The following is an 18,978-nucleotide window of genomic DNA, read 5'->3' on the forward strand; positions in this document are numbered from 1 at the left end:
TGAAATAAAACACTACTGAATCCCTCGTCTCATGTAATGAAACAAAAATAAAAAACAACAATATCCCTCACCTGTCCATCGTTCTCTCCCACGCCGTAATCCATGTCTAGGGAATAATCAGTTTTCAATTTGGATGGTGACAAGATGTGACCGTCCAGGCTGATTACCACTGGTGAATGAGGTGCTACGAGGCACCATCATTGACCAGCGGTTACATCATCAAGGTTACTGCTGCTCACTGAGGCTGCATTCCCAGCTGGGCTGAACTGCGGTGACCTCGGTGAGATCCCCGCTAGCCCCATGAGAAACTCTCATGATGCAGGAGCGAGTTCACCACAGTTCAAATTCACCGCAGTTAAATTCTCCCGGTGGCAATATAATTCCCCAGGTTAATATGATTACACATATACCAAGCATGTATAGCTTTTTAGTAATTAAATGGTGAAAAAATGTGAAATTTGTAAAAAAAAAAAGAAAGAAAGACATTTTTTTTTGTCTTTGTGACAATTTTCTAGATCTGTAACATTTTCATTTTTCCAGATATGGGGCTGTGTAAGGGCTTATTTTTTGCACCTTGAGCTGTTTTTACTGATACCATTTTGGGGTAGATGTGATGTTATTGCCTCTTATTGCATTTTATGGTAATATTGTGGTAGCCAATGAAATGTAATTCTGGCGTTTCAATTTTTCTTCTCATTAAACTGTTTACCGATCAAATTAATTTACTTTATATTTTCATAGATTGGATTTTTACAAACGCAGCGATACCAAATATGTGTATGTTATTTTCAATGGTGCACATGGAGGTGATTTGAACTTGTGGTGTTTAATTTCTTCAGCAGATTCTCATCTGTCATGACACGTTGAATGAGGCTGCAATCAGATTTTTTCAAATGGGTAAAAAATTGAGCTAAAAAAACTCCCAGAAAATAGTGACAGAAACCAGAAATTTTTTTACAATGTTCAAGAATGATCAAAAACAATGAAAAAAAGTATGCATATATTTATTTACACAAAATTTGAACATTATAAAAAAAATTGCTTTCTGTCACCATTTTCTGATATCATTTTTCTTATGTTTTTTGGCTTTGGCTTTTTGATATTTTTCTTTATGTTGTTTATCATATCATAAATGAGCTTCAAAGGAACCTGTCATATAAAAAAAATGCTATTAACCTGCAGGTATTGGGTTAATCTGCATGTCAATAGCATTCCGAAGCCCTGCGGCCGCCGCACTGGAGGAAGGGCTGCCTGGAGAAAATTAGCTTTTTTCCTCCTGGCAGGCACAGGCTATCAGAGGTGCGACCGGTGTGGGTTTAGTCACCACTCAATCCATAGTGAGCTGCGGCTGTAACCACGCATCGGCACTGACTGACAGCCGCCTCTACATTGCATCAGTGCAGTAACTGTAACATTATTAGCAGAGATAAAGATATACCGAGATACCTAAAGTTATACCTCTAAAGAAAATGAAGCAGAAAATTAAACAGTTTATAAAAAAATAAATAAAAAGATACCCAAAGGTCTGGGCAGGGTACCACATTACCCTTTATAATTGTTTGGGATGTTAGATTTGACGTTGTAGCATTCAAACTTGAAGTAAAATTGCCAAGTGGGTCATCTGGAAGAGAAAATAATGCTTCATTAGTAATAATTCAGTAATAGCTATACAGTATACAAACTAAAGAAAACCGCTATCAGTTTTTGCGGCACAAAACCAAACACTGATGATGAAAATGTGATCCAGCACAATGATGGAAGAGGGCAACTTTATTCACATCCAAGAAAAAGGGACGTCTGAATGAGTCATAAGGCGGAGATCAGGAGGCTGACTCTTCAGTCAGTGTGCTGTGCTTACGCTCAATGGACAGCAATCCAATAATAACCAGTGTGCCTGTGCGCACCAGCAATTCTTCAAGGTCCTCAATTTGCAAAAGTGACTGACCCGAGTTTTATTATGGTGGTGTGAGCCCAACCTAAGGGCAGTCCCACACGTCCAGATAATTCCGGTACCGGAAAAATCGGTACCGGAATTATCCGTGTCCGTGTGCCCGTGCGTTTCTGTGGCACATCAGTGTGGCACACGTGCGGCACATGTGTGCCACCCGTGTGCCCACTGGGTACCACACGCACCATTGTCATGATCCCAATGGCAGGGGATCACTAAAGGACAAGCACAGATACAAGCAAGCTCTAGGGCGATGGAACCTGAGCTGACCGCGACCCTGAACCTAACACACAAATAAAAGTAGCCGGGGAACGTGCCTACGATGATCCTAGACGTCTCGCTCCAGCCGAAGATCTAACTTCCCCTATTAGAAGAAACACAGACCTCTCTTGCCTCCAGAGAAATCCCCCACAGAAATAGCAGCCCCCCACATATAATGACGGTGAAATGAGAGGAAAGCACATACGCAGTATGAAAACAGTTTCAGCAAAATGAGGCCCGCTAAAGCTAGATAGCAGAGGATACAAAAGTGAATTGCGCGGTCAGCGAAAAACCCTTCAAAAAACCATCCTGAAATTACTTGAACTCATGTGCCAACTCATGGTACATGAGGAGCAATTTCAGCCCACTAGAGCAACCAGCAGCAAGAATCACATATCTGCAGGCTGGACTAAAAACCAAATAAAGCAAAACACCAAAACAGGAAAATCCAAACTTAGCTTGACCAGAAGGTTCTAGGAGCAGGGAGCAGAGGTAACAAGACACACTGGATACATTGATAACCGGCGAGGAAATGCCAGCAAAGCCAGGTTAAATAGGAAACTCCCATATGCTGATGGAACAGGTGGAACCCAGAAACCCAGGAAAGACAAGTCACCCAGTACCATCAGTAACCACCAGAGGGAGCCCAAAAACAGAACTCACAACAGTACCCCTTCCTTGAGGAGGGGTCACCGAACCCTCACGAGAACCACCAGGGCGACCAGGATGAGCCCTATGAAAAGCGCGAACCAAATCATCAGCATGAACATCCGAGGCAACCACCCAAGAATTATCCTCCTGACCATAACCCTTCCACTTGACCAAATACTGGAGTTTCCGTCTGGAAACACGAGAATCCAAGATCTTCTCCACAACATACTCCAATTCTCCCTCCATCAGCACTGGAGCAGGAGGCTCAAGCGAAGGAACAACAGGTACCTCATACTTCCGCAACAACGACCGATGAAACACATTATGAATAGCAAACGATGCCGGGAGATCCAAACGAAACGACACAGGGTTAAGAATTTCCAAGATCCTATAGGGACCGATGAACCGAGGCTTGAACTTAGGAGAAGAGACCTTCATAGGAACAAAACGAGAAGACAACCACACCAAGTCACCAACAAGAAGTCGAGGACCCACGCGGCGACGGCGATTAGCAAACTGCTGAGCCTTCTCCTGGGACAACTTCAAATTGTCCACCACATGACTCCAAATCCGATGCAACCTATCCACCACCATGTCCACTCCAGGACAATCAGAAGGTTCCACCTGACCAGAGGAAAAACGAGGATGAAACCCCGAATTACAAAAGAAAGGAGAAACCAAGGTAGCAGAACTAGCCCGATTATTAAGGGCAAACTCGGCCAACGGCAAAAAGGTAACCCAGTCATCCTGATCAGCAGAAACAAAACACCTTAAATAAGTTTCCAAGGTCTGATTAGTTCGTTCAGTCTGGCCATTCGTCTGAGGATGGAATGCAGACGAAAAGGACAAATCAATGCCCATCTTAGCACAGAACGTCCGCCAAAATCTAGACACAAACTGGGATCCCCTGTCAGAAACGATGTTCTCAGGAATCCCATGCAAACGAACCACATTCTGAAAAAACAGAGGGACCAACTCAGAGGAGGAAGGCAACTTAGGCAAGGGTACCAGATGAACCATTTTAGAAAAGCGATCACACACAACCCAGATGACGGACATTTTTTGAGAGACAGGGAGATCCGAAATAAAGTCCATGGAAATGTGCGTCCAAGGCCTCTTCGGGATAGGCAAAGGTGACAACAATCCACTGGCCCGAGAACAGCAAGGCTTAGCCCGAGCACAAACCTCACAAGACTGCACAAAAGAACGCACATCCCTCGACAAGGAAGGCCACCAAAAAGACCTGGCCACCAAGTCTCTAGTACCAAATATTCCAGGATGACCTGCCAACGCAGAAGAATGGACCTCGGAGATGACTCTACTGGTCCAATTATCCGGAACAAACAGTCTCTCAGGCGGACAATGATCAGGTTTAGCCGCCTGAAACTCCTGCAAAGCACGTCGCAAGTCTGGGGAGACAGCAGACAAAATCACCCCATCCCTAAGGATACCAGAGGGCTCAGAATTTCCAAGGGAGTCAGGCACAAAACTCCTAGAAAGAGCATCCACCTTCACATTCTTTGAACCTGGCAGGTATGAAACCACAAAATTGAAACGAGAGAAAAACAGTGACCAACGAGCCTGTCTAGGATTCAGACGCCTGGCAGACTCAAGGTAAATCAAATTTTTGTGATCAGTCAAGACCACCACACGATGTCTAGCACCCTCTAGCCAATGACGCCACTCCTCAAATGCCCACTTCATGGCCAAAAGTTCCCGATTACCAACATCATAATTCCGCTCAGCCGGCGAAAACTTTCTAGAAAAAAACGCGCATGGCTTCATCACTGAGCCATCGGAGCTTCTCTGTGACAAAACCGCCCCTGCTCCAATCTCGGAAGCATCAACCTCAACCTGAAAAGGGAGCGAAACATCTGGCTGACGCAACACAGGAGCAGAAGAAAACCGGCGCTTAAGTTCCTGAAAGGCCTCCACAGCCGCAGGAGACCAATTAGCAACATCAGCACCCTTCTTAGTCAAATCCGTCAAAGGCTTAACAACACTAGAAAAATTAGTTATAAAACGACGATAGAAATTAGCAAAGCCCAAGAACTTCTGTAGACTCTTAAGAGATGTAGGCTGCGTCCAGTCACAAATAGCCTGAACCTTGACGGGATCCATCTCAATAGTAGAAGGGGAAAAAATATACCCCAAGAAAGAAATCTTCTGGACTCCAAAGAGACACTTTGAGCCTTTTACAAACAAGGAATTGGCCCGCAGGACCTGAAACACCTTCCTGACCTGCTGAACATGAGACTCCCAGTCATCAGAAAAAACCAAAATATCATCCAAATACACAATCATAAATTTATCCAGATATTCACGGAAAATATCGTGCATAAAGGACTGGAAGACTGAAGGAGCATTAGAAAGTCCAAAAGGCATTACCAAATACTCAAAATGGCCCTCAGGCGTATTAAATGCGGTTTTCCACTCATCACCTTGCTTTATTCGTATAAGATTATACGCACCCCGAAGATCAATCTTAGTGAACCATTTAGCCCCCTTAATGCGAGCAAACAAATCAGTCAACAATGGCAAAGGATACTGATATTTTACGGTAATCTTATTCAAAAGACGATAATCTATACAAGGCCTCAAGGAACCATCTTTTTTGGCCACGAAAAAAAAACCTGCTCCCAAAGGGGACAAAGATGGACGGATAAGTCCCTTTTCCAAGGACTCCTTAACATAATCCCGCATAGCAGTATGCTCTGGCACTGACAGATTGAACAAACGACCTTTAGGAAATTTACTGCCTGGAATTAAATTTATAGCACAATCGCAATCCCTGTGAGGAGGAAGCGAACTGAGCTTAGGCTCCTCAAAAACATCCCGATAGTCAGACAAAAACACAGGAATCTCAGAAGGAGTAGATGAAGCGATAGAAATCGGAGGTGCATCATCATGAACCCCCTGACAACCCCAGCTTAACACAGACATTGATTTCCAGTCAAGGACTGGATTATGAGTTTGTAACCATGGCAGACCAAGTACTAGAACATCATGCAAATTATACAGTACCAGGAAGCGAATCACCTCCTGGTGAACGGGAGTCATACGCATGGTCACTTGTGTCCAGTACTGAGGTTTATTCATAGCCAAAGGTGTAGAGTCAATTCCCTTCAAAGGAATAGGGACTTCCAGAGGCTCCAGACTAAACCCACAGCGATTGGCAAATGACCAATCCATAAGACTCAGGGCAGCGCCTGAATCCACATAGGCATCGACGGAAATGGATGATAATGAACAAATCAGAGTCACAGACAGAATGAACTTAGACTGTAAAGTACTAATGGCAACAGACTTATCAACCTTTTTTGTGCGTTTAGAGCATGCTGATATAACATGAGCTGAATCACCACAATAAAAGCACAACCCTTTTTTCCGTCTATACTTTTGCCGTTCACTTCTGGACTGAATTCTATCACATTGCATTATCTCAGGTGACGATACCGCCAAATGATGCACAGGTTTGCGCTCCCGTAAACGCCGATCAATCTGAACAGCCATAGTCATAGACTCATTCAGACCAGCAGGCGCAGGGAACCCCACCATAACATCTTTAATGGCCTCAGAAAGGCCATCTCTAAACTTTGCAGCCAGAGCGCACTCATTCCACTGAGTAAGTACCGACCACTTCCGAAATTTTTGACAATAAATTTCTGCTTCATCTTGCCCCTGAGAGAGGGCCAACAAAGCTTTTTCAGCTTGAATCTCTTGGTTAGGTTCCTCATAGAGCAAACCCAATGCCAGAAAAAACGCATCCGCATTAAGCAACGCAGGGTCCCCTGGTGCCAATGCAAATGCCCAATCCTGAGGGTCACCCCGCAGGAAAGATATAATTATCTTGACTTGCTGAGCAGGGTCTCCAGAGGAGCGAGATTTCAAAGAAAGAAACAACTTGCAATTGTTCCTAAAATTCAGAAAACGAGATCTATCTCCAGAAAAAAACTCTGGGACAGGAATTCTAGGTTCAGACATAGGAGCATGTACAACAAAATCCTGTATATTTTGAACCTTAGTGGCAAGATTATTCAGGCTGGAAGCCAAACTCTGGACGTCCATGATAAACAGCTGGGATCAGAGCCATTCAAAGATTAAGAGGAGGAGGAAGTAGCCAGGCTGCAATAAGGCTAGGCAGCAAACTCTGAGGGAAAGAGAAAGAAAAAAAAAAAAACTTCCTCAGACTACTTATCCTCCTACTTCAGCCAATACAATTAACACTTTGTGGGCCGGTTATACTGTCATGATCCCAATGGCAGGGGATCACTAAAGGACAAGCACAGATACAAGCAAGCTCTAGGGCGATGGAACCTGAGCTGACCGCGACCCTGAACCTAACACACAAATAAAAGTAGCCGGGGAACGTGCCTACGATGATCCTAGACGTCTCGCTCCAGCCGAAGATCTAACTTCCCCTATTAGAAGAAACACAGACCTCTCTTGCCTCCAGAGAAATCCCCCACAGAAATAGCAGCCCCCCACATATAATGACGGTGAAATGAGAGGAAAGCACATACGCAGTATGAAAACAGTTTCAGCAAAATGAGGCCCGCTAAAGCTAGATAGCAGAGGATACAAAAGTGAACTGCGCGGTCAGCGAAAAACCCTTCAAAAAACCATCCTGAAATTACTTGAACTCATGTGCCAACTCATGGTACATGAGGAGCAATTTCAGCCCACTAGAGCAACCAGCAGCAAGAATCACATATCTGCAGGCTGGACTAAAAACCAAATAAAGCAAAACACCAAAACAGGAAAATCCAAACTTAGCTTGACCAGAAGGTTCTAGGAGCAGGGAGCAGAGGTAACAAGACACACTGGATACATTGATAACCGGCGAGGAAATGCCAGCAAAGCCAGGTTAAATAGGAAACTCCCATATGCTGATGGAACAGGTGGAACCCAGAAACCCAGGAAAGACAAGTCACCCAGTACCATCAGTAACCACCAGAGGGAGCCCAAAAACAGAACTCACAACACACCATGCAGGAGATAGCGCTAAAGTTTAGCGCTGTTCCCTGCATCTGGTGCTGAAGCCGCCATTGATATCTTCTCTGCAGCAGCGTTTGCTGTAGAGGAGATATGAATATTCCTTTTTTTTTTGGTTTCTCGTGTTTAAAATAAAGATCCATGTCCCCACCCCCCTTCCACTCCCTGTGCGCCCGCCCGCTGTTCTTAAAATACTCACCCGGCTCCCTCGCTGGCCGGCCCTGCTTCCTGTCCTGGCCGCACCTTCTACTGTATGAGCGGTCACGTGGGGCCGCTCATTTACAGTAATGAATATGCGGCTCCACCCCTATGGGAGGTGGAGCCGCATATTCATGACTGTACTATTTTTATATAGCGCTAACATATTCCGCAGCGCTTTACAGTTTGCACACATTATCATCACTGTCCCCGATGGGGCTCACAATCTAAGTATCCTATCAGTATGTCTTTAGAATATACTACGTGACTGGGCAATATACTACGTGGCTGGGCAATATACTACATCACAGGGCAATATACTACGTCGCTGGGCCATATACTACGCGACTGGGCAATATACTACATCACTGGGCAATATACTACGTCGCTGGGCAATATACTACGTGGTTGGGCAATATACTACGTGGCTGGGCAATATACTACATCGCTGGGCAATATACTACATCGCTGGGCAATATACTACGTGGCTGGGCAATATACTACGTGACTGGGCAATATACTACATCGCTGGGCAATATACTACATTGTTGGGCAATATACTACGTGACTGGGCAATATACTACGTGGCTGGGCAATATACTACATCGCTGGGCAATATACTACGTCGCTGGGCAATATACTACGTGGACATGCGTATTCTAGAATACCCGATGCGTTAGAATCGGGCCACCATCTAGTCTCCTTATAATTGTTAAGAACATACTGGGAATTATAGGTTCATGTGATACAATTGTATATGGGGCTGACCTGACATTGTTATTGAATGCTGTATTAAGCTTGGTGATTTATTCATTATTTATTCCTGTACTGATGGTTGTTCTGTCACTGTATTTATGCACTGACGATGGTTCTGGCACTACTCTCATGTAATGACAGTGGTTCTGGAGCTGCCTGTTCATGTCAAAATTGACTGGTTTGAATGTTTTTCATGGAGTATATGGTCAGTTCTACTGCATGGCACGTATGATAAAAGCCATGAGCCTGACATGGACTGAAAGATGTACATCATTGAATTCTTAGAACCAATTTTGGTTGTCATATATATTTGCATTTAGGGATATGTGAAAATTGCACGTGCATTTACTGTGCGCACAAATGCAAATGAGAGAAGACCAGGACAGTTCACTCCAAAACACACCGATTCCCTCTGTGTGCAGATACATCTATATACCGTAGTTTTTCTTCTTATAAATCAAATAGGTTGAACTTGTTGTAAGATAAATTACACAGTCAATTAAAAATGTTTTGCATGTATCAAATTGTGACATAAAATGAACTGAGAGATTGAATTGCAAATTACCCCGTAGTGCACATTGCAAGCCTGACCTTTGTGCTATTGTCTTAACAAGCAGAAAAGATCTTTTCAGGCCGGCAGTTACATTCTTTCCCAGGGACCAGAATAAACTCTCTGGCTGGCAAACAGCTAGGGACAGATACCATGCAATGATTAAATGTTTGGGGGGTTTTTAATTAACATTACAACTTTACAATATTTCTGTTAGTACTTTTCAGCATATTTTTTTTAATTCCCTTTACTCAAATAATGATGAAACAAACCTTGATTAACATAAGCACAAGCTTTTTTTCTCAGTTATGGTTGGCAGTGCAGTAATTTTACTGGACAAAGTTTCTGAATGATACAGACATCAATGTCTTTTAATCAGGATCCAACACCAAGAGACGAGGCAGACAAGCCAAGACATTAGACTACAGCAGTACAATTCTTATTTAATATTTTGCGTGATGTGTATATATATTTGCCAAATATTGCCTTCAAATGTTTCATATGTAAACTACAAACTGAAATAAAAGACGAAAAAGACACACACTCTCTATATCGACCTAGATAAAATATAGCTCGTATATCTAAAATAATATGAATACTTAAAATAATTTTATATAAAATAGGTATACTAAGTATATAGTGTATGAGGTGTGTGACAAGGAAAAAGTGGAGCCCACTCAGTGTATAGAGTAAACCAAAACCTAAGACAGAGATCAAAAGAAGGAGGACCACCAGGCTAGGATATACAAATATTCAATTTTATTATTTATTATGGTAGCAAATGGTAATATAACATTATAAAATTATTAAAAAGAGATGTGCACTACAGGACATATACTGATATAATTAATACATAGGTATATACACAATAGTAACCCTCAGTATAAAAAATGGGGAGTGAAAACCTGATGCTGAATAATTAAACAAGTGAAAAAAAATTTTTTGTGGAAAAAGTATATATCTGATATAAAGTATATATATACATATATATAAATAAAAAAATTTTAAATTATATATCAGTGACTAAAGTGCTCAAGTGCTACAGCAAACAGAAAGTGTTTGCACTGGTGTTTGCACATACAATCTAATAATGGAGAATAATTATACCAATAAGTGGGCAACTACGCCAAAGAGAGAGCTCCAGAATAATCAGCAAAAGCAGGGAGGTTCAGAGAGTAAATTACCATATAGACAAAGTGTCCAATGCAGGTGTTATATAATGGATCACCCCCTATGGCTCACCAACACAAATACATGTTAAATAATATCCCGGGAGGTCCCATATATATGTGTGTAAAAAGCTGAGCCCAAACTATGCCTGCCAAATGGCAGATGGGGAAGAGATAGGGAACATAAGATGCAAGGTACACCAACCTGCTGCCGCCGTGCGTGGAAGGAGAGGCCACGACACACGTTTCGCAAATGTTGCTTCCTAGGGGGCGCTCCATTATTAGATTGTATTTATCTATATGTAACATTCTTACATGTTTATATATATGTTTTCTGGTATACTTACGATTGCTGACTTGCTCCTCATCTGATCATTGTATCCGTGCGTGGCACTAGTGTTGCCTCTCTTTTTTCTATTGTATCTTCTGTTTTACTCTGTTTTCTTATTGTTGTATTTATATGTAATATTTTAGAGTCTCTTCAATAAAATTGTTAATTTTAACTCTTGTGTCCATCTTCTTCTTGGTTATCTAATGTTGAACTATGTGTGCCCCATCTAAGGCTACCATAGAACTATGTGCTGCCCCATCTAAGACTAATGTAGAACTATGTGTGCCCCATCTAAGGCTAATGTAGAACTATATATTGCCCCATCTAAAGCTACAGTATAACTATGTGTACCCCATCTAAGGCTAATATAGAACTATGTGTGCCCTATCTAAGGCTAATGTCGAACTATGTGTGCCCTATCTAAGGCTAATGTAGAACTATATATCCCAATAAGGGGAAGTAACAAACCAAGCAAATAAAATATAAAAAATTTTAATTCAATATAATTAAAAGACAAGAATACAATTCATATGTAAATGTATACAAAACAAGGGGAAACACGGCAGAATGGACCCAATGCAATCCATGAAGTAAAATACATATACGGGGATAAATCCCTAAGTACATAGACACCAGCAGGCTCTGTATTACAAAACATAAATGACCACAAATGCAATATAACAATAGTTCATATATAGGTCCTATCATATAGTGTGTGTAGTCACCCAAAAAAACACATATAAATGTGGGCAGTAGATAGAAAAAATTGTGTCCTGGTAAAGACTACTATAGTATAATGGATAAAGAATAATATGGTAAATCCAATAACAGTACCAGTGTACAGGAAAGGTTTATATAGAACAATATCGATGATCAAGTATCCACATAGGACCAGGAAAAAGTGTCAATGTCCCAGTAAAGACCACTATAATGGACAGGGAGTTATATGATATATATAAGAGCGGTACTAGTGTACAAGAGAAGTTATATAGAACAATATCAATGATCCGGTATCCACATAGGATCAGGATAAAGTGTCAGTGCATAGTGCAAATAACGCATATAAGTCCATATAGGAGCCATACTGAGACATTCATGAAAAAGATGTCAACGCTGCATGCATACCTGCTGGGGGGAGGATTGCCGTGGGACAGGATAACCCCGACGCGCGTTTCGCAGCGTGGCTTCTTCCAGGGGGTCATGATTGCCGTGGGACCCCCTGGAAGAAGCCACGCTGCGAAACGCGCGTCGGGGTTATCCTGTCCCACGGCAATCCTCCCCCCAGCAGGTATGCATGCAGCGTTGACATCTTTTTCATGAATGTCTCAGTATGGCTCCTATATGGACTTATATGCGTTATTTGCACTATGCACTGACACTTTATCCTGATCCTATGTGGATACCGGATCATTGATATTGTTCTATATAACTTCTCTTGTACACTAGTACCGCTCTTATATATATCATATAACTCCCTGTCCATTATAGTGGTCTTTACTGGGACATTGACACTTTTTCCTGGTCCTATGTGGATACTTGATCATCGATATTGTTCTATATAAACCTTTCCTGTACACTGGTACTGTTATTGGATTTACCATATTATTCTTTATCCATTATACTATAGTAGTCTTTACCAGGACACAATTTTTTCTATCTACTGCCCACATTTATATGTGTTTTTTTGGGTGACTACACACACTATATGATAGGACCTATATATGAACTATTGTTATATTGCATTTGTGGTCATTTATGTTTTGTAATACAGAGCCTGCTGGTGTCTATGTACTTAGGGATTTATCCCCGTATATGTATTTTACTTCATGGATTGCATTGGGTCCATTCTGCCGTGTTTCCCCTTGTTTTGTATACATTTACATATGAATTGTATTCTTGTCTTTTAATTATATTGAATTAAAATTTTTTATATTTTATTTGCTTGGTTTGTTACTTCCCCTTATTGGGATATATGCTATTTCTGGAGGTACACCCTGGACATTGTTTGGTCTAGTATTTTGGGTATATTAATGTAGAACTATGTGCTGCCCCATCTAAGGCTAATGTAGAACTATGCGTTGCCCCATCTAAGGCTACCATAGATCTATGTGTGCCCCATCTAAGGCTTCCATAGAACTATATATTGCCCCATCTAAAGCTACAGTATAACTATGTGTACCCCATCTAAGGCTAATATAGAACTATGTGTGCCCCATCTAAGGCTAATGTCGAACTATGTGTGCCCCATCTAAGGCTAATGTAGATCTATGTGTGCCCCATCTAAGGCTAATGTCGAACTATGTGTGCCCCATTTAAGGCTAATGTAGAACTATGTGTTGCCCCATCTAAGGCTAATGTAGAATTATGTGTGCCCCATCTAAGGCTACCGAAGAACTATGTGCTGCCCCATCTAAGGCTAATGTAGATCTAAGTGTGCCCCATCTAAGGCTAATGTAGAACTGTGTGTTGCCCATCTAAGGCTACCATAGAACTATGTGTTGCCCCATCTAAAGCAACAGTATAACTATGTGTGCCCCATCTAAGGCTAATGTCAAACTATATGTGCCCAATCTAAGGCTACCATAGAATTATGTGCTGCCCCATCTAAGGCTAATGTAGAATCATGTGTGCTCCATCTAAGGCTAATGTAGAACCATGTGTGCCCCATCTAAGACTACGATAGAACTATGTGTGCCCCATCTAAGGCTACACAATAACTATGTGCTGCCCCATCTAAGGCTACAGTATAACTGTCCTGCCCCATTTAAGGCTACAGAATAACTATGTGTGCCCTATCTAAGGCTATGTGCTGCCCCATCTAAGGCTACAGAATAACTATATGTGCCCCATCTAAGGCTACCGAACAACTATGTGCTGCCCCATCTAAGGCTACCATAGAATTATGTGCTCCCCAATCTAAGGCTGCAGAAAAACTATGTGTGCCCCATCTAAGGCTACAGTATAATTATGTCCTGCCCCATCTAAGGCTAGTATAGAACTATGTGTGCCCCACCTAAGGCTACTGTAGAACTATGTGTTGCGCCATATAAGGTTACCATAGAACTATGTGTGCCCCATCTAAGGCTAATGTAGAATTATGTGTTGCCCCATCTAAGGCTACCATAGAACTATGTGCTGCCCCATCTAAGGCTAATGTAGAACTATGTGTGCCCCATCTAAGGCGAGTGTAGAAGTATGCGTTGCCCTATCTAAGGCTACCAAAGAACTATGTGTTGCACCATCTAAGGTGTTGTGAATTCTGTGGTCAAGCTCCCTCCTGTGGTCATGAGTGGTACTTCGGCTGGTTCTGTCTATGAGCTTCCTTTGGTGGATGTGAATGGGGCTGCGGCTTCTGAGTTTCCTTCCTCAGGTGACGAGGTTAAGTCGTTAGGTGCTGCTCTATTTAACTCCACCTAGTTCTTTCTTCCTGGCCTCCAGTCAATGTTCCAGTATTGGTCTTGCTTTCTCCTGGATCGTTCTTGTGGCCTGTCTACCCTGCATAAGCTAAATTTTGCTTGTGTTACTTTTGTTTGCAATATTTTCTGTCCAGCTTGCTATATTGGTTTTTCTTGCTTGCTGGAAGCTCTGAGACGCAGAGGGAGCACCTCCGTACCGTTAGTCGTGCGGAGGGTCTTTTTGCGCCCTCTGCGTGGTTGTTTGTAGGTTTTTGTGTTGACCGCAAAGCTATCTTTCCTATCCTCGGTCTATTCAGTAAGTCGGGCCTCACTTTGCTAAAATCTATTTCATCTCTGTGTTTGTATTTTCATCTTAACTCACAGTCATTATATGTGGGGGGCTGCCTTTTCCTTTGGGGAATTTCTCTGAGGCAAGGTAGGCTTATTTTTCTATCTTCAGGGCTAGATAGTTTCTCAGGCTGTGCCCGAGGCGCCTAGGTCTGGTCAGGAGCGCTCCACGGCTACCTCTAGTGTGGTATGATAGGATTAGGGATTGCGGTCAGCAGAGTTCCCACGTCTCAGAGCTCGTCCTATGTTATTAGTAACTATCAGGTCACTTTGTGTGCTCTTAACCACTAGGTCCATTGTGGTTCTGAATCACCAGTTCATAACACTAAGGCTACTGTAGAACTATGTGCTGCCCCATCTAAGGCTAATGTAGATCTATGGGTGCCCCATCTAAGGCTAATATCGAACTATGTGTGCCCCATCTAAGGCTAATGTAGAACTATGTGTTACCCCATCTAAGGCTAATGTAGAACTATGTGTGCCCCATCTAAGGCTACCATAGAACTATGTGCTGCCCCATCTAAGGCAAATGTAGAACTATGTGTGCCCCATCTAAGGCTAATGTAGAACTATGCATTGCCCCATCTAAGGCTTCCATAGAACTATGTGTTGCCCCATCTAAGGCTACCGTTGAACTACGTGTTGCCCCATCTAAGGCTACCGTACAACTATGTGCTGCCTCATCTAAGGCTACAGTATAACTATGTGTGCTCCATCTAAGGCTAATATAGAACTATGTGTTGCCCCATCTAAGGCTACCGTAGAACGATGTGCTGCCCTATCTAAGGCTACCATAGTACTATGTGCTGCTTTATCTAAGGCTACCATAGAACTATGTGTTGCCCCATCTAAGGCTACCGTAGAACTATGTGCTGCCCCATCCAAGGCTACTCTAGAACTATGTGTGCCCCACCTAAGGCTAATGTAGAACTGTGTGTTGCCCCATCTAAGGCTAATGTAGAACTACGTGTTGCCCCATGTAAGGCTACCGTAGAACTATGTGCTGCCCCATCTAAGGGTACCATACAACTGTGCTGTCCCATCTAAGGCTACCGAAGAACTATATGCTCTTCCATCTAAGGCTAATGTAGAACTATGTGTTGCCCCATGTAAGGCTACCATAGAACTATGTGTTGTCCCATCTAAGCCTACTGTAGAACAAAGCACAGTTCAAGAGATTTAAAAGAGTGGCACTAACTGTCACATAAACACACTTTTATTCTAAATATTTAAAACTTGATAAAAACATGGATGCAGGAAGATACAGGCAGCATTGTGGACACAAGTACGTTTTGCGAGTCAGAATGCTTCAACGGGTCCACCTAAGGATTATTTGGTGCATCCCATGTAAAAAAGTTGCTGTGACATCAGAGGGGAACTTACAGTACTATTTTTAAAAGGACGATAATTGTGTAAAGTGCTACCGGCAGGGGCACCATCCACATGCTTTCCGTGACTTGTACTGTATATATTGGATATATAGGTCCTATGTAGACTTCTATATCTCCACTGTAACAGACAACAAAAACAATGTAGTCTTTTCTAGCTTTTTTACTGTCTTTCATCTGTCATTTACCTCTTCGAAGTCTAACTACCCACCTTGCATGAAAAAGTGGTATTTTCACTGATCTGTCATAGCAGATATTCCCGTTCAACTAATGATGGGACATTACCATGTATGTGAATCATCTTTTAAAATATGTTCTTGTTGCTGGGAGAGCTAAAGGTACCGTCACACTAAGCGATGCTGCAGCGATACCGACAACGATCCGGATCGCTGCAGCGTCGCTGTTTGGTCGCTGGAGAGCTGTCACACAGACAGCTCTCCAGCGACCAACGATGCCGGTAACCAGGATAAACATCGGGTTACTAAGCGCAGGGCCGCGCTTAGTAACCCAATGTTTACCCTGGTTACCATCGTTAAAGTAAAAAAACAAACACTACATACTTACCTACCGCTGTCTGTCCTCGGCGCTCTGCTTCTCTGGTCTGGCTGTGAGCACAGCGGCCGGAAAGCAGAGCGGTGACGTCACCACTCTGCTTTCCGGCTGCCCGGCGCTCACAGCCAGAGCAGAGAAGCAGAGTGCCGAGGACAGACAGCGGTAGGTAAGTATGTAGTGTTTGTTTTTTTACTTTAACGATGGTAACCAGGGTAAACATCGGGTTACTAAGCGCGGCCCTGCGCTTAGTAACCCGATGTTTACCCTGGTTACCAGCGAAGACATCGCTGAATCGGTGTCACACACACCGATTCAGCGATGTCAGCGGGAGAGCCAGCGACAAAACAAAGTTCTGGACTTTCTTCCCCGACCAACGATATCACAGCAGGGGCCTGATCGCTGCTGCCTGTCACACTGGACGATATCGCTAGCCAGGACGCTGCAACGTCACGGATCGCTAGCGATATCGTCTAGTGTGACGGTACCATAAGAGGAGTCAGAAAATTACGTTAGATCCCTTCTGCTCCGGTCTAGTCATCGGGGCGGGGTCACAGAATTGAATAGTTTAGGTTGTGATTGGGCTGGAATTACACCCACTCCCGCTCGCCCTCAATTCACTACCATTTTTATTTAAAAAAAATACTACACTGGCTTCTTTGGACTACTGAAAATATTGGAAGTCCATTTACAAGCAGTGTGTGTGTGTGTGTGTGTGTGTGTGTGTGTGTGTGTGTGTGTGTGTTGTGTAGCCCTGGGTCTTTTAAGAGGTAGTCTACTTTATACATGTCCCCATCAAGAATGGCAGTTCAAAGGGGGCATGTGACCAGACATGTCTATGGCCTCCTCCACTTAAAATATTTTTTTTTTACATGTAGTATTTCTTTTAACTGGAGGCGGCCGATGGACAGGTCTAGTTACACACTCCTCCATCTGTTGTTTTGAAAATTGCTGTACTTATTGGTAAATGCCACTAGAGCGAGTCCCCTACACATTTGATTAAATTAACATTAAATAAAGAAACAAACTCCTTTGAAGGAAACCCAATGGCAAATAGAAGCCAGCCAGGTCATCACCTTATTGCCATGGGTTGGCCTTTTCTTACCGGCAGTGATCTACTGTTATTACTGCTAAACAATGAATATGGTTATAGGGGTTACATCTAGAAATTGTTTTCAGCACAATATAATATTTTGTATAAACTAATTTGATGAAAAAACTTATACATGCATAAAAAGTGTCTGTAAAGAGTGTCTGCCAGTATGGACATTTTTTTTTTCGTCCGTAGTGTAATAAAAATAATACAAAAATAAAAATATTTAGTTCTATTTTTGGTGCAGCATAAAATCCTGAGCTTTTGTACAAGCAGCAATGTAACCTTAATTGCACTGTATTAACTTCAAATAAAGACTGGTTATCCAAACTTGTAAAGGGGCGATGACATGGATTTATAGAGGTTTTACTGTGCACTCTAATAAACCAACCTAATGAAATTCTATGAGGCCATGTTAAGCCCCAGTGGTCATGATTAAAAGATACTGTTGTCAGAATGGTTAAAGTAATTAAACTTTTCATCAGCTTTTAATTTGCTTTATCTAAACAAGTAATGTTATTACTATAAATTAGGTGACTCATTTATAAATCTCCTAGTTTCAAGAAACAATCAAAAACAGTAAAGATTAATTCTATGGGGAAAAATATATTGATCGGTGCTTTAGAGATGGACAAAATAAACACATTTTTGAAAAAAATCTATCATCAGAAAAAACAATATATATTTTTTTAAATGATTGTTCAGATCAAGCACAGGCGCTCGGTGCACCCTTGGCGTTGCCTATGGTTACGTTCTCTTGATGAGCTTTTGGGGAATTTTTGACGTACAAAAATTTCTGCATCCATTATTTAAATTAGGTTACTTGCGTTCGTTCATTGCGTTTTTGTGGGCATTTTATTTAAGATGCGTTTTTTATTGTGTTTTTGACACTACGGTCTTTATGTCTTGTTGGTGTGTTATGCTTTAAATAAAGTTGCTTTGTTTTGATACTTTCTGTTTTTTTTGCTTTGACAAATCTTTATTGATACACTTAGGTGTGGATTTACATGCGTTTTTTGATGCACTAAAAATACATGTACTTTTTTACCTGCCGAATTTCTCTATCTAATGCAAGACTATGGGGAAAATCCACACATGAAAACTTAGCGTACCCGCAGGAGAAATTGACATGTTGCAGCTATGAAACATGCACTGCAGGTCAGTTTATGCACAGAAGCACAGTGGGCAGGAGATTTCTATAAATCCCATCTACTTTGCTGGAACTGTAAGACACTGCGTTTTTGATGCAGCAAAAATACGCAGCATCAAAAACGCCCCAAAATCTCATTGTGGGAATGTAACCTAAGGTATCAGGCAGGCTCGGACTGGCCCACAGGGTAACAGGG

At 42.2% G+C, this 18,978-nt stretch overlaps 1 protein-coding gene across 1 annotated transcript in view; it reads right to left on the reverse strand.

Annotated features, from left to right (window-relative positions):
• The window catches only part of TLL2 (tolloid like 2), a 295,163-nt gene that overhangs the window by 110,577 nt on the left and 165,608 nt on the right, over positions 1–18,978 (reverse strand). The window contains exon 3 of the mRNA XM_069753374.1: positions 1,547–1,621. Within this exon, the coding sequence (XP_069609475.1) occupies positions 1,547–1,621 (75 nt within the window). The remainder of the gene's footprint in view (positions 1–1,546; positions 1,622–18,978) is intronic.

This window comes from Ranitomeya imitator, chromosome 2, assembly GCF_032444005.1.
Source record: "Ranitomeya imitator isolate aRanImi1 chromosome 2, aRanImi1.pri, whole genome shotgun sequence".
NCBI lineage: Eukaryota > Metazoa > Chordata > Amphibia > Anura > Dendrobatidae > Ranitomeya > Ranitomeya imitator.